Source organism: Alternaria dauci, chromosome 1 (assembly GCF_042100115.1).
Source record: "Alternaria dauci strain A2016 chromosome 1, whole genome shotgun sequence".
NCBI classification, from domain to species: Eukaryota; Fungi; Ascomycota; class Dothideomycetes; order Pleosporales; family Pleosporaceae; genus Alternaria; species Alternaria dauci.
In genome coordinates this window covers 4,189,956-4,203,144 of record NC_091272.1, presented here as the reverse complement: position 1 = coordinate 4,203,144, position 13,189 = coordinate 4,189,956, and the positions used below count along the sequence as shown (strand labels likewise).

Genomic DNA, 13,189 nt, shown 5'->3' with positions numbered 1-13,189 from the left:
TCGAGTTCGCTCGATATTACCATCTTGGTATTGGCCCGTCGACACGACTACTAGCATCAGTCGTCATGCCCAAGCGTCTAGTCCTCCCGCACTCACAGTCCATGTAGTTTGACTAGCTGGTCACACTCTAGTAGCTTTCGGTAGCCATGATCTAGAAGGACCACATCCATGACCTAAATGCACTCGGTCAGTCCGATATTCTTATAACATACGCCACGAGCCTTGATCCTATGTCGTAGCTCAAGGGAAAAGCGGCCAGTAGGTCGCTTGATTGGCTTCAACAGCTTGAGATGCAACCAAGGTCGGCTTGTAACATGTTGATCGACTACTGACTCGTAACGATCTTCGCCACGATGGTGAACCCTCCCAGACCGTGCCGCATTACCAGTCGCATCGTATCGTCACCTTATGCGAGATAGCGATGATTCCAACCAGATTAGCAGAGTGGTGGAGATGTTCAAGCTCACGCAACATCCCGCTGCCACATCAAATTAGGATCACAGTGATTCAAGCTGTATAACGTTTTCTATGAATTGTCTCCACATACATACCCCATGCCACCAGAGCACTTGTGGTTCCGCGGCTACCCTTCTGGCTAGAACCGATTCACGAGGTCCACATATTTCGGAAACCCAACATGCTTCTCATCGCAATCACCAACTACCATTCGAGCTAAAGTAAGGTATGAGAAATCTACTAGCACTGCAACATGAATGGCTAGTCATTGATACGGTGACCACGGATGTCGAATAACACAATGATTATTGGTTTCTGACATCATCTAGAATGGTTGGAGTTGCAAATAGTACGTGTGGCTGTAGTAGGGGCCTTTGAAACGAGTTCAGCGCAGCATCAAAGAGCTTGGGTTGGGCACGGCCTTCGATATGCACGAAGTCAAGGTTCATCTTCCCTGGTGCTTAAGCGACAACGGCGCATCCTGCTGCAGCCGTTAGGTGGCTGCCAGACCCAAAACTACTATCTTAGTCACAGATCTTCTTCATTCCTCAGTGCCTAGTACGGTTAGCCGTACACAACATCCACGCTCTGGCGGTCGAACCATCTTTGCCACACGTCAAAGCACAGAGCCGACTAGGTTAGCAGCTGTCCCACGTAACGTCGGTTGAGCAGACGCCATCAAGCAGACGCACCATATCCACATCGAGACCCTGATCAGGCGGATCGTCGTGCTCCACAGAAGGATTAGGCCCCTACCGCTTGTTGGAGAGAATTTACGAGATGCCGGTCAGAAACTACGTCGGTTGCAAGTACCTGCTAGAAAGACGGCCGAAACAACGGCATTGACTGAGAAGTCATGCATCAGCAGCGTCAATAGGGACTTGGAGACCAGGGTACATGCCTGCAAAACTCCCATCGCCTAACAAAGCCAGATCTGTGCATGACCCCAGTATTTGGCTGTGCTGCATATTAACAGGTCATTCATGTCTGTTCGAGCCGCCCGTTGTTTGTTCGCGGTCAGGCTGTGCATGCAGCCAAAGCGGCATGCATGCTGGCACGCCAAGTCGCTCAGGTACCAAGGTGCCGGATCCTTCGAATCGTTAGCATTCTTTCGTGTGCTGACGGGACCCACCGACATGATCCTCGGAGGGTGTGGCATGGTTTCTGGCTCACTATTGCATCTGATCTATATTACGTTGGTGTGTTCCGGTCAATGTAACGATCAACTCCAGATCTCAGATCTACAAAGTCTTGTGCTATAGACCATTCTCTTATTCCTACGCTCCTTTCCAAGTGTGTATATCATACACATAGTATGTGCGCCTAGTCGACGCTTACAATCACCGCTGACTGAAATCTAGCATCACTTCACCATGATGGAACAACGACGAGTCCAATCTTTTACCTCAAGCCCCCACCAATACGCGGTGGGTTATCCTGGCTCACACCATCTTTCGAGATGTGACTCACATGAACCCATCACGTCAAAACCTGGCCACAGATCGTTCGACGAACAATCATACACCCATCCCTACCCTCAGGAACCCACAACTACACGATCTTTGAGCGCCTCGGTAGATGCATTTGATCCTTGGATACTTGTCGAACCGCATTGCGGTAGCCCAGTGTCGACAAGTTCGTCGATTAGCCACACTGAGAGCGTGCCTACGCCGCCTTATACCGGCATGGCTATGTACAACCAAGCGGACGCGCCAGCTTTTCGACACGTCCGTTCTTCATCTAGCCATGAGGCTTGGTCTGGAGAGCCAGAGCCTATCTGGAGACCTAGCTACCCCGATATCAACACATGGGGCTCGCAACAATTCCCGTTGCCCTACCACGACGGTCCGGTCTGCAACCAACTGCAGCTGCAGCCGGTCCAAAGTTACCTTCCACAAGTTGGCCCCTCAGTGGCAACGCCTTACGTCTCATACCCTGCATCGATTCAATACTCAACTCCTGAGAATGTCGACTTAGCACCATTAAAGCAGGACTTGGTCAAGCATTCCGAGGACAGTGACATGGACAGTGACTCAGAGTCTGAGGAATCTGAAAGCGATGATGATGACTCATCCCACAAATCCTCAAGTTCCAACTCCCGGGGTTCTGGAGCAAACTCCAGTGTCATGAAGCTAGGGAAGTGGAGTGATATGGCATGCTCGTTTTCAACTGCTTCGGAACCGAGGCCCTACGTATGTCCTCTGGAGGACAAGAATCATTCTGGCAACCCATGCTCGGGTAGATTCGTGCGCCCGGAACATCTTCGACGCCACGTCAGAACTGTCCATGGCGATGTGAGAAACCACTTTTGCAAAGTGTGTCTCAGGCCTTTCTCGAGGGGAGATAATCTTCGCGACCATTACTGGACACATTTGGACCGAGGCGGAAGAAGCGGCAAGAACGAAAAGATGACGCTTCTCCAGTTGAAGGCCATTCTCGGTCCCAAGGAGAAGCTGCTTGTGAAACGTCTCAAGATGAAGTTACAGAACACTCGTACAAAGCAGATCAAGTCGAAGCATTGAGTAGAAATGGTACCAATGAGCACGATGCGGACATGATTCTTTGCTCGAATGTTGTATATCGATTTCTTGGGTTATCTGGCGCTGGGGAGGCAAGTCATCACTGTGCTTCGGCATGTTTCTGTACCATCTCCTTTCGTGAAGTGTTGTTTATAGAATTACTTTTGTACTTACACGTCCTTGAATGACAGTAGAATTTTATAGAATATCACATCACCCACAGCTCCTGTGACTTTCACGTATATCGCGCGTATGGAAAACGAGGACAAAGGTCTGTAGTGAAAGTTTGGCTGTGTCTATCTGCTAACCGGGGGAACTTGCATAACGCCGCTAACTCCTCACTACCCGCTGCTCGGTCTCCAATACCGAGGTGGAGTACTTGTCGCATGGCGATCCACAAAGGCCATGGCAATTTGACCCGACTACACGCTAATGCATGAAGGTAAGCACAACTTTCTAGATCGAACATGCATGGAAGGCACGTACATCGGTCAGAAGGTCAGATACCGCCAATCACTTGTCTTCGTAGAAAAAATATTGGGGCTACCCACACCAATCACACACAGCCTCGAGGGCAGGGCATAGCGAACGCCCAGCTCGCTAAGCATTGGGAGGGGGCTGTTTGGTGTAGGCCGGCTTTTGCAGTTCATCAATGGGTGTACCAAAACGTACATGGCATGGCAGCCAAGATTATACCATGTAGGGAACGATGCTTCAAAGCGTCAAGGGGAGCCAAAGTGGACTGCCTAGAATCTGGTATTGTGCGCACTGACCATGACCAAAGGATGGCTTTCCAACGAGGGTGTCCTAGATGCAAACGTCAGTGTCGTAACATTGAACGATTGCAGATGCTCAGATGTAATCTGACCACGGAGGAATGACAATCGAGACTGCAGACTTTACACCGATATTCTTTTTTTCCGCATCCGGCAAAGCGAGATTGTGATCGATTCGGATCTGCAGTCCACCACCTAGGCAGCCTCAACCTTGAGACTGCGTTGGAGCGGCACATCCACCAGAATAACATCATGGGGTCCAAGAGCATAGTCGTGGCCAAAGAAAGATACCGCTTTGTAATTCGTAGGTTGGATGCCGTTCTGGGTTGACGTATAGGAAGCCATAACAACTTTCCGCGCGCCTCAGCGCTTGAACAAGCTAACGAGAGAGTGGCACGGTAAGCCAGTTTCCGGCGCAGCAACCTTTTTCAGATTAGGACCCGAGGATTCACCCGCATCAATGCCTATTCTGATTGCGGCTTGGAATTTTACGCCAGCTATTTTGGTCCTAGAATAGTTGGATGCGCTTTGCCTTGTCCTTCTAGAATACGCTTGTAGGAATGGAAACCATATATCCAGGTCTACGAAGATATCAGCGTCTTCATAGCGTGGGACATGCAGGCATGGAGATCTCGAGCCAGGGAGGCTTTTCGAGAACGAAACGCATAAACTTGAGTCGGTGAAAGCGATTAGGTAAGAGCAAGAAAAAGGTCTTGATGCCGCAACTCAACCCATAAAGAAACTGCTCTCTATGCATATCAGACAAGCAATGCAAGTCTACGACGCCTTGCCTACTAGAGATGCAAAAGTGAAATGCGGAAAGAAGGTAAGCGAACATGTCTTTCGATTGTTTGAAAAGATACCCCCCACAAGCACATCCGCTTTTGCGGTAGACGTGCAGGGTTCTCTCAGACCCCTCTACAATGCGTCAAAGAGATGACCTGCACAGCCATCGATCTTTCCCAATCTGAACTGACCGCATTTCTGCGCTACCTGCTGGCAGATGATCTACTTCCCCACCGTCAATCCCTCCATGATGCAATCGGAACAACGTCTGGTGATAATTGGCCAGCGTTCATCCGATAAACTACCCGTTCACCATTTCGCCCGGGTCCAGACAGGGAGGATGCCGGCCATGCGGGATTAGGCAGGTACCGACCGTAGCCAGAAGTCATTCATGCCTTTGCATACAACGGCTTCACTCAGTATGCAAGCCTTCTCGATGAGTCTCGAACAACATGAGAGTGACGATTGGGTACGCGCACATCTTCCAATATAGACTGAGCCTCAAGCATGCGCTGGGGTTGATGCGGCAAGGTCTAAGCTCTTGCATGGCCGAGTTGGATCGAGATTCAATCGAATCGGATCTGTCAACCCAATCTCCGTTACCTGAGTCTGTCTGTGCCCCAGCCCCAGCCCAAGGCCCTTTTTTGTTAGGATTGAGACTCTGCATCTGAAGCATCTGCCCATGTCTGTACATGGGTCATACACACCACTAGCTTGTACTGACTGGCAGTCAGCGTCTTGCGCGACATGCGGTGTAACATCCATGTCCCTCTTTCATCGAACCACCATCTCTTCTTTGACGCACTCTGCATGCTAGCCAAGCTCCCACTAACGATAGCTTCCGCTGTGAATGCCGGGTCTGCCGCAGGACTGTGTCGACAGGCCGTCGTGTACGGCGTCTAACCTCTAGCGAGCCAACGATCCTGCATGCTTCCTTCACACATCTGGCGTACAGGCGGATCGCCTGATCAACATCTCCCGCTTGCAGAAGAGCGGCCGATAGACGCATCTCTGACGACAGAACAAAGGCCTTGTGTGGACGTTTGCAAAACCCTGCATGCGACGCATGCAGGTGGGCAGTCAAACATTCAGCGGCCCGAGCAAACTTGTTGGTGGAATGTCGGTAGTGCCTGCCCAATCGCCACCAACCGTGTAGTCATGTGATCTTCCAGACTTTTATCTTGCGCCAAAAGTTGCCCAGGTGGACTGTGCAACTTGGAATTCCTGGCCTCTTGAACGGGAATATCTGGCAAGCCATTAATTCCAGCTTGACAATGCAGCTAAGTCTTTCTCTTGATGTGGGATGACGTTCGTTGTCCCTTTCTCTTGCACCTGCTACCCCACGTGTCTATACACACCTAACGCCGCTTGCTTCGCCTCCACACGTTATTGTCCTTGACCATGAAGTCCAACACACCATCTCAGCTCTGCAGCGCGTCAATATTGCCATTTTTACTATCACTTGCGGGATGGCGTGAACGACGTCGCCATGCAGGGACATGATTTCAATAGAGCGCGGATGTCATGTTGGGGCCGAAAGACGTTGTGTGAGTAGTGCGCCAGGACCAGACGCATGTCTATTTACGGGATGCATATTCAAGGTCTTCTCGCGGTATCGGTCTTGAGTCGTCTCCACATTCACCAGCCGAGAAAGATTATCCAAGGCGCGACTGCCCTGCTACCCTGGCGTGATTCTTGTAATGGAAGTATGTCGAGAGATTTGGCTTGAAATGAGAATGCACCGGGGCGATTCAGAGTAAGAAGTAGGAAGATAGGGAGGCGCTCAAAGTCTGGCGGTAGCCCAAAGATTTGGAATGTTGAGATCTGGATGGATTTGCACTACCTTCCTCGGGATCAGTATCAGCTCTGAGTCTTGAGAGCATTTACAACCACTCACGCGTTTCAAAGGATGTCCCCACGTCTCGCATAGCCGTTGGGCCATGCAGCTCCAATATTTTCTTTCGAGTCGCGTCAAGGATGCTGTGAAGTCACGACGGAGATTGTTTCCTACCACCGTCCTCTGCCTCTGCCTCGATCGTGCCAGTCATCTTCCCCTCGCCCCCTTCCTCTTCCGAAGCCTGGCTCTCGCTCTGGTGGCGCTTCGCCCCTCCTCCATTCACCAAATGGTACGCCTCTACCTAGTCTGCCGTCATCGAATCTACCTCCACCTCCTCTGCCCCCTCTGCCAAAGCCGCCATAGTCGCCCCGTCCACCAAAGCCATTCTCGCGCCCCCGCCCATAGGGTCCTGAGGGTCCCCTGCCCGGTCCAGATAGCGGCGGAGGAGCAGCCGGTACACTGCCGTCGGGTAGTGGTGGGAGTATAGCGCATGCTACATAGTCGCCTATCATGAACCTGACGTCCGCCAATGTCTTGTCTGGGTCACCGTCGAGCTGCTTGAGTGCCTCTGCGGCACTCTCACCGTCGGCGCCTACCATGTCCGTGTCCTCATTCCGTGATGGCGCGCCTACAATGACCGAGCCTATGTCTCGTGATATGAAGCGTCCTGGTGAGTCTGGCCGGCTGGAGCCTTGAATGTCTGGGTATACGAGTCGAAATGCGATACGCGATCCGACATACGGTTGTGGCAGTAGTGTTGGTACTGCGCTGAGGAGTAGCGTGCATAGTTCGCGCAGACTACAGCTCTGCCATGTGTAGATTTGAACGTTTCTTGGAAGACGTGGTAGTGCTGGGTCGAACTCGTCTAGCCTTTGGTTTGTCAGGGCATTGGTCGCTTCATATGACGGAATGAACACAGAAGGACCTACCTGTGGAATGAGCCCTGTTTGAAGAAAAGACGCAAGAGGAAGGGCGTTGTTGTTTGACGGTCAATCTTCGCGGGAGCAGCCATGGCGAGCTACACAGCCTCGTAGGCAGCCAAAATAGCCGATATGATAGGATATTCTTAGGAAGACTGCGACAATGTCCTGGAACTTTCGCGACAGTGTGACGTCAGGCGCGGAATGCGGAGGTTTTGTTGGAGAGTTTAGGTGAAGGAGCGCGACGTGGAGAGCTCCCACTAGCGCCATTCTTCGGCAAGTACCCTGCAGCCCAGGTGAATGCCCGTGTCGCAACCATCACTCACCCATCCTCGACACGTCAACCCATATCAGACACCGGTCATTGCAGTCGCAAACATGGACTTTGCAAAGTTGATGTCCGCTCACATCAAGAAGGGCAAAGACACAGCGCCGCCCGCCGAGTCAAACGAGAAAAAGTACCTTAAGCGCAGCGAGATCGAAGCCCAACGGCAGGCCGCATACATCGCCGAGCAAGAAGCTGCGGAAAAGGCGCGCCGAGAACGGCTAGAGAAGAAGCGCAAAGCTGAAGAGGACGAGGCCGAAAGAGAAGCTGAGCGCCGGGAAAAGCGAATGCGCATGGCCGAAGAGTCAAGACGCATAAGAGAAGAAGAGGAAGAGGCGGAAGAAAGGCAGCGGCGAAGGCGACTGGGACTTCCTGATCTTCCGCCCAAGAAGAAGGAAGGCGAAGGAGACGGTACACCAGTTCCCGAAGAGGAAGACATCAAAGACGAAGAGCTGGTCGCGAAGCTGAGAGCCCTCGAGGAACCAGCGCGGCTATTCGGCGAGACACACAAACAACGTCTAAAGCGGTACAAGAAGCGCGTAGGCGCAGACAGCCTGGCAGCCATCATGACGGACGGTCCGATACCCACAACACTACAACTAGTACCCGAGAAGGACATGAAGGTCAATCCCCAGGTTCCCAAGGACAAGCAAGGCCGTGAATTCCTCTTCAGGCAACTAGCGAGCTACTTTACCATGGTGCTGAAAGAATGGGACCTCACGCTCCTACGCCGAGATCCCGAAGTCAAAGAGAGTTATCAAGGCAAGCAGGCCTATGCAGCCATGGTACAAGCGCGTGAGAACATGCGACCCCTGTTTAAGAAGCTGGAAAAGTTCGATCTTCCAGACAGCATCGTTGAGCCCGTTGTAGAGATTGTGCACGCTGCCCAGGAGCGAAGATACGTCGACGCCAACGATGGATATCTACGTCTCAGTATTGGCAAGGCGGCATGGCCCATCGGTGTCACCATGGTGGGCATTCACGAGAGAAGTGCGCGAGAGAAGCTCCATGAAAGCGACAAAAATGCGGCGCATATCATGAGTGACGAGATGACAAGGAAGTATCTGCAGAGCATCAAGCGATGTTTGAGCTTTGCGCAGACCAGATGGCCGCCAACTGATCAGCTGCAGCTTATGGGTTAAGATGATCTATGCAATCACCGAGTGTTTGTAGGCTAATCGAATCAAATCAACCACAACATTTTCTTACGCCGTACGCGAACGTTTACTTGGATTATGTCATCTCGGGCCTGTGTAAGCAGCAATGGAGCGTCACTGCTGTAGTGGAGGCGTTCTCTCCTTGTCGCGTGTCCACGTGCGGGGCAGAAGCAGAACTTGACCTCACCAATCATCTTTTACCTCCATCAACACCGTCGACACTTATCTCATCTCGCTCGCTCACACCAACACTAACTCATCGTTTATCCAAGCGACCGTATAATTCGTTCACGCGCTTTCGCCACCATGCACGAAATCGTGACTTTACAGTTCGGCAAGCAAAGCAACTACCTAGGCACTCACTTCTGGAATACACAGGTAAGTCGCGAAGTCTTGGCATCCCATCGATTGTCAGTTGTGCGCTGGCTTCTAGTGCTGCAACTATCGAGCTCGCACTTTCTTCTACATACACTGTCCTCTTCCGTCTACTGTTCTGGTCGCCATACATTTCCGTCTCTTGACTCATCGTACCAAACTGCTTGTGACGCTCAACCTGACATCGTCATAGGAGTCCTACTTCACATATCCACCTGAGCCCGAGTCGCCCATCAACCATGATATACTTTTCAGGCCAGGTGTTGCCCCAGATGGATCCGACACTTTCACACCGAGAACCCTCATATACGACCTCAAAGGTGCTTTTGGCAGTATGAGAAAAATCAATGCGCTGTACGAGGCCGAAGACGACAGAAGCATACTAGACCAGAACGGAGTTTGGCCGTCCAAACCTATTGTCCAGCGTGCAGCCGAGACTATTCCACAGTCCGCTTACCAGGAGCACCTTGATGCCGGTCTGGATCCTCCTCCACTCAGTACATCATCCGTCCGGTACTGGTCAGACTATAGCCGTGTCTACTATCATCCAAAATCGATCGTACAACTGTCCGAGTTTGACGTCAACGACAAGCTCATGCCTTTTGAGAGCTGGGACGTCGGCATGGACCTTTTCGAGAAGCTTGAGAGAGAAGTCGATCTAGTTGACAGAGACCTGCGGCCATTCGTCGAAGAATGCGATGGTATCCAGGGACTGCAAATCTTCACAGGTGTTGACGATGCTTGGGGAGGTTGGGCGTCAGGTTGGCTCGAAAGATTGAGGGACGAGTATGGAAAGATGAGCATCTGGACATGGGGTTTGGGTGATCACGGCGCTAGTACTACGACTCCTCGGGTAGGTTACCACTCAACATCTTGAAACAGCGAATAACTAAAATACCCTAGGAAAAACGTTTACAACAAATTGCGAATTCCGCACGATCGCTCCAAGTGCTGGGCGAGCAATCATCAGTATATGTGCCAATGTCAAACAGTCCCGCCAAACTACCAGGTTATTTGTCATTGGACACGACGTCGCCCTGGCACATTGCAGCTTTGCAAGTCGTCGGTCTGGAGAGCATGACCATATCCTCACGGTTGAGAGCATCTTTGGGCGGACGAGGCACGCTCCAGGACCTGGAAAACACTATCAACAGTACAGGAAAACGACGCATAGCGAAACTCGAGATGAGCTTTGCAGATCCAGACTTTTTGTCAGACAAAGCTTTGGATGAAGCTGAACAAGCAGAGAAAGTTGGTTCCATGACGTCCAGGCAGACTAGTGAGAGCGACGATCATCTAAGTAATTTCGACATTGATACCTTCAGTCGCGACTATAGGACAGCTACCAGGAAAGGAAAGAAAGAGCATGTTTTTGGACGGGCGGAGGCTTCTCGTGGAGAGTGGGTTCTGTCTCAAGATAACGAACGTGATCCTCATGACAGGTTCGACAGTGGTCCAGCATTGCAGAGGTGAGTGTCTGCATTTTGTACCATACCACACTTTGTCGGATCTGGACAGGCCTGCAACTGGTTGACCCCTTCTCGCGGCTGCGATGCTAGTCTCAAGTCCATCACAGAGTCAGGGTAAGACGTCAGAGATTATACATATGCTAATACGGTTCAGGTTTGCCGCACCGTTACTATTCCCTCTACTTGACAGCTTTCCTCAGTCAATACTGAACATAGGATCCGGTCATTCCACTAAACTCGCTGTACACACTGGGCTCACGACGAGTACCGCTGTTGCTGATCAGATCCGAGCAGTCGAGCAGATCGTCAAGCGAATGATGGGTATCGAAGAAAAGGAAGCCCTTTGTAACGGCTTACAAGTTCTTGCAGAGGAGTACGACGAAGGCTGGGATAGCGGCTCAGAAAGTGATGACGACGACTAGTCAAGCTGTACTAGACTTGGCGTACTTTTGCAAATCTGATGCACAGCGGCTTCGTGGAAGTTACAGCGGGTCTGCCACCAGCCTCAACAAACACATTGTGTATGATCAGTCAGCCACACCCGTTCAATCTACGATGTCGGATTTCAGTAACACCACTGCTACACAAACAGCGTGTGATACCGCCTGCACTACTCGCACAGGGCTCGTTAAAGTTCGACCCAGGGCTTTGGGAGACTATCAATCATCGAGCGACTCTGAGATCTCACGGATGTTGAGGTACGGCTAGCGGTAGTTGGAGGAACCTAGTGAGGGGGAAGCATCCTCGATTAGCCCCAGAGAGTCCTCGGAAAATATTGCTGTACTCTCTCAGGTGTATCGATCGTCATACAACGTGCTTCGTTACTTCGAGGACTTCAGGCAAGGGTAGATCGCCAGGGCAACGGATAGCAGGCCCCGCACTTCCAGTATCTAGTTCTTGATCACAATCTAGAATCAGGATAGGCTCGGAGCGAGATCATGATCTGCTGATAGGCCAAGAGAAGATCTGGTGATATTGGGAAGATTTGTTCTGACCACGCTTGTGCAGGGTGGTGGAGCTTGCCGTTTAACGTTGTGCACACGTGAGTATTGCAGCCGCTTGCACGAAGCGCCAATAAGCGGCGATGCCGGAGTATGCGGCAGCTCTTGTTCGTCCTGCCAGCAAAACTGATTCCAGGTCTGCCGCGATCACTTCTCAGCCCACTGCAAAACAACGGCGGCAGCTGCAGCAGGAACCATCGACAAGTTTTAAGTTGACGCGCGATTGAATCCTCACGGCAACGGGAAAATGAACTCTGGGCCACAACGGTGTCACAATCGTGCACTGTGAGACCGCAGATACTGGCTGGAGCACTGCGGGGTAGTGGAGGCAAGCGAACGTTACGAAAGCCTGCTGGGACACTACCAGCCTCCAGGGAGTCCGCCAACCACGTTGCGCTGGAGAACTTACAACGTAGGGACTCACTGGTTGTCAATACATGTATCTGCAGCCACTCTCAGCTACTCGCGATGGCTGGTTCAACAGCCAAAACTATTGAGACCGGCCACACTGCTTCCACGGGTGGCATGAACATGGGAAACGGTTTACGCAATGCACAAAGATATTCTTGCCATGCCTGAGCCCTTCTTGTGTACGAAGAAGCGCATATTGTAGTTTGCGTAGTTCCAGCCTCAGCGGAGGTTGGGGAATTGTGTATTGGATCCTTTCCACAGTGCGCAAATATTTACTTGACAGTCTCTGAACAATAACGGAAAGGAACTCTAGAATTTGCTATAATGCTAAACAATAATGTCAGCAACATCCAGAATTTCGATTTTTGGCGCTATCATATCGAGCCTGCCCATGTATGCACAGCTCGTAGCTCGCGAGGGATAAACCAACAATGCCTCAGCGGCACTTACTCCGCGCAATGCAGGTCGATTGTCCAAATCCAGACCCATATCATGAGCTTTGTCTTACCGAATGGTACCAGAAGATACGGAGACACGATTTGGAGACCAGTATCACAGGGCTTGATTTTGTAGCCGGCGAGCTATCCTATTTCCAGTCTGCGTGATGTCACTGCTACTGTAGTTAATCTTTGTTATGGTGGCTGGGGTACAACTGTGAGTTCCAACCTCTAATGCTGCCAACCCATATTGGACGCCACGTTCTTCCAAACATCACTGCACAAATCATTCTGGTAAGGCTCATGCATCCTGAAAAATTGCAATGCAGCCATAGGCTGATTCCAGAAATTGTTGGCCGGTTGCTAGGGCGAACTCGGTTGGGGAGCGTTTCCAGACATGTGTTCCACTCTAGAGGGGCCTCGTTCCGCGGTATGATCGACGTTACAATCGCGATGGACTCGTGGAGATTTGGAACTAAATCCCACTCGCATGATTGTGGAGAACGACTTCGGGGCCCCTCCACCGTCGCGCGTGGATGTGACCTTGCCGTGGCTTTCTATGGGTATGGCAAAGCAGAAGGCTGGTAGATTGCGGAGATTCCGCCTCTCCTAATGGGTATATTAAGTTGCTTTCTCCCTAAGTCTCATCTATCTTCCCATCCAAGTTCTAGTAAGCCTTCAATCGCTTCTACAGCAGCTCTTTCGCTACGGTTGCTTTGT

The 13,189-nt window shown here is 51.3% G+C and overlaps 3 protein-coding genes across 3 annotated transcripts; 2 read left to right on the top strand and 1 right to left on the bottom strand.

The window, feature by feature from the left end:
- Positions 1–6,544: 6,544 nt before the first annotated feature.
- On the bottom strand, positions 6,545–7,386 carry ACET3X_001309 (uncharacterized protein; the record flags this gene model as incomplete). The annotated part of the gene is made up of 2 exons (XM_069446586.1): positions 6,545–7,244; positions 7,304–7,386. The coding sequence occupies 2 exons, from the start codon at positions 7,384–7,386 to the stop codon at positions 6,545–6,547; spliced, it is 783 nt and encodes a 260-aa protein (XP_069311551.1).
- Positions 7,387–7,672: 286 nt separating this feature from the next.
- ACET3X_001308 (uncharacterized protein) lies at positions 7,673–8,761 on the top strand (the record flags this gene model as incomplete). Its single annotated transcript, XM_069446585.1, has 1 exon — positions 7,673–8,761. One exon carries the CDS (start codon positions 7,673–7,675, stop codon positions 8,759–8,761), a length of 1,089 nt encoding a protein of 362 aa, XP_069311550.1.
- Positions 8,762–8,991: 230 nt separating this feature from the next.
- On the top strand, positions 8,992–12,313 carry ACET3X_001307 (uncharacterized protein). Its single transcript, XM_069446584.1, has 4 exons — positions 8,992–9,154; positions 9,345–10,004; positions 10,055–10,620; positions 10,775–12,313. Exons 1-4 carry the CDS (start codon positions 9,083–9,085, stop codon positions 11,040–11,042), a joined length of 1,566 nt encoding a protein of 521 aa, XP_069311549.1. The 5' UTR covers positions 8,992–9,082; the 3' UTR covers positions 11,043–12,313.
- The last annotated feature ends 876 nt before the right edge of the window (positions 12,314–13,189 follow it).

Bases quoted from the DNA above. Each gene is read 5' to 3' on its own strand.
- ACET3X_001307 (XM_069446584.1), top strand. From the start codon at position 9,083: ATGCACGAAATCGTGACTTTACAGTTCGGCAAGCAAAGCAACTACCTA. The intron at 9,155-9,344 runs GTAAGTCGCGAA...ACATCGTCATAG, and splicing joins CTCACTTCTGGAATACACAG to GAGTCCTACTTCACATATCC. The intron at 10,005-10,054 runs GTAGGTTACCAC...AAAATACCCTAG, and splicing joins CTAGTACTACGACTCCTCGG to GAAAAACGTTTACAACAAAT.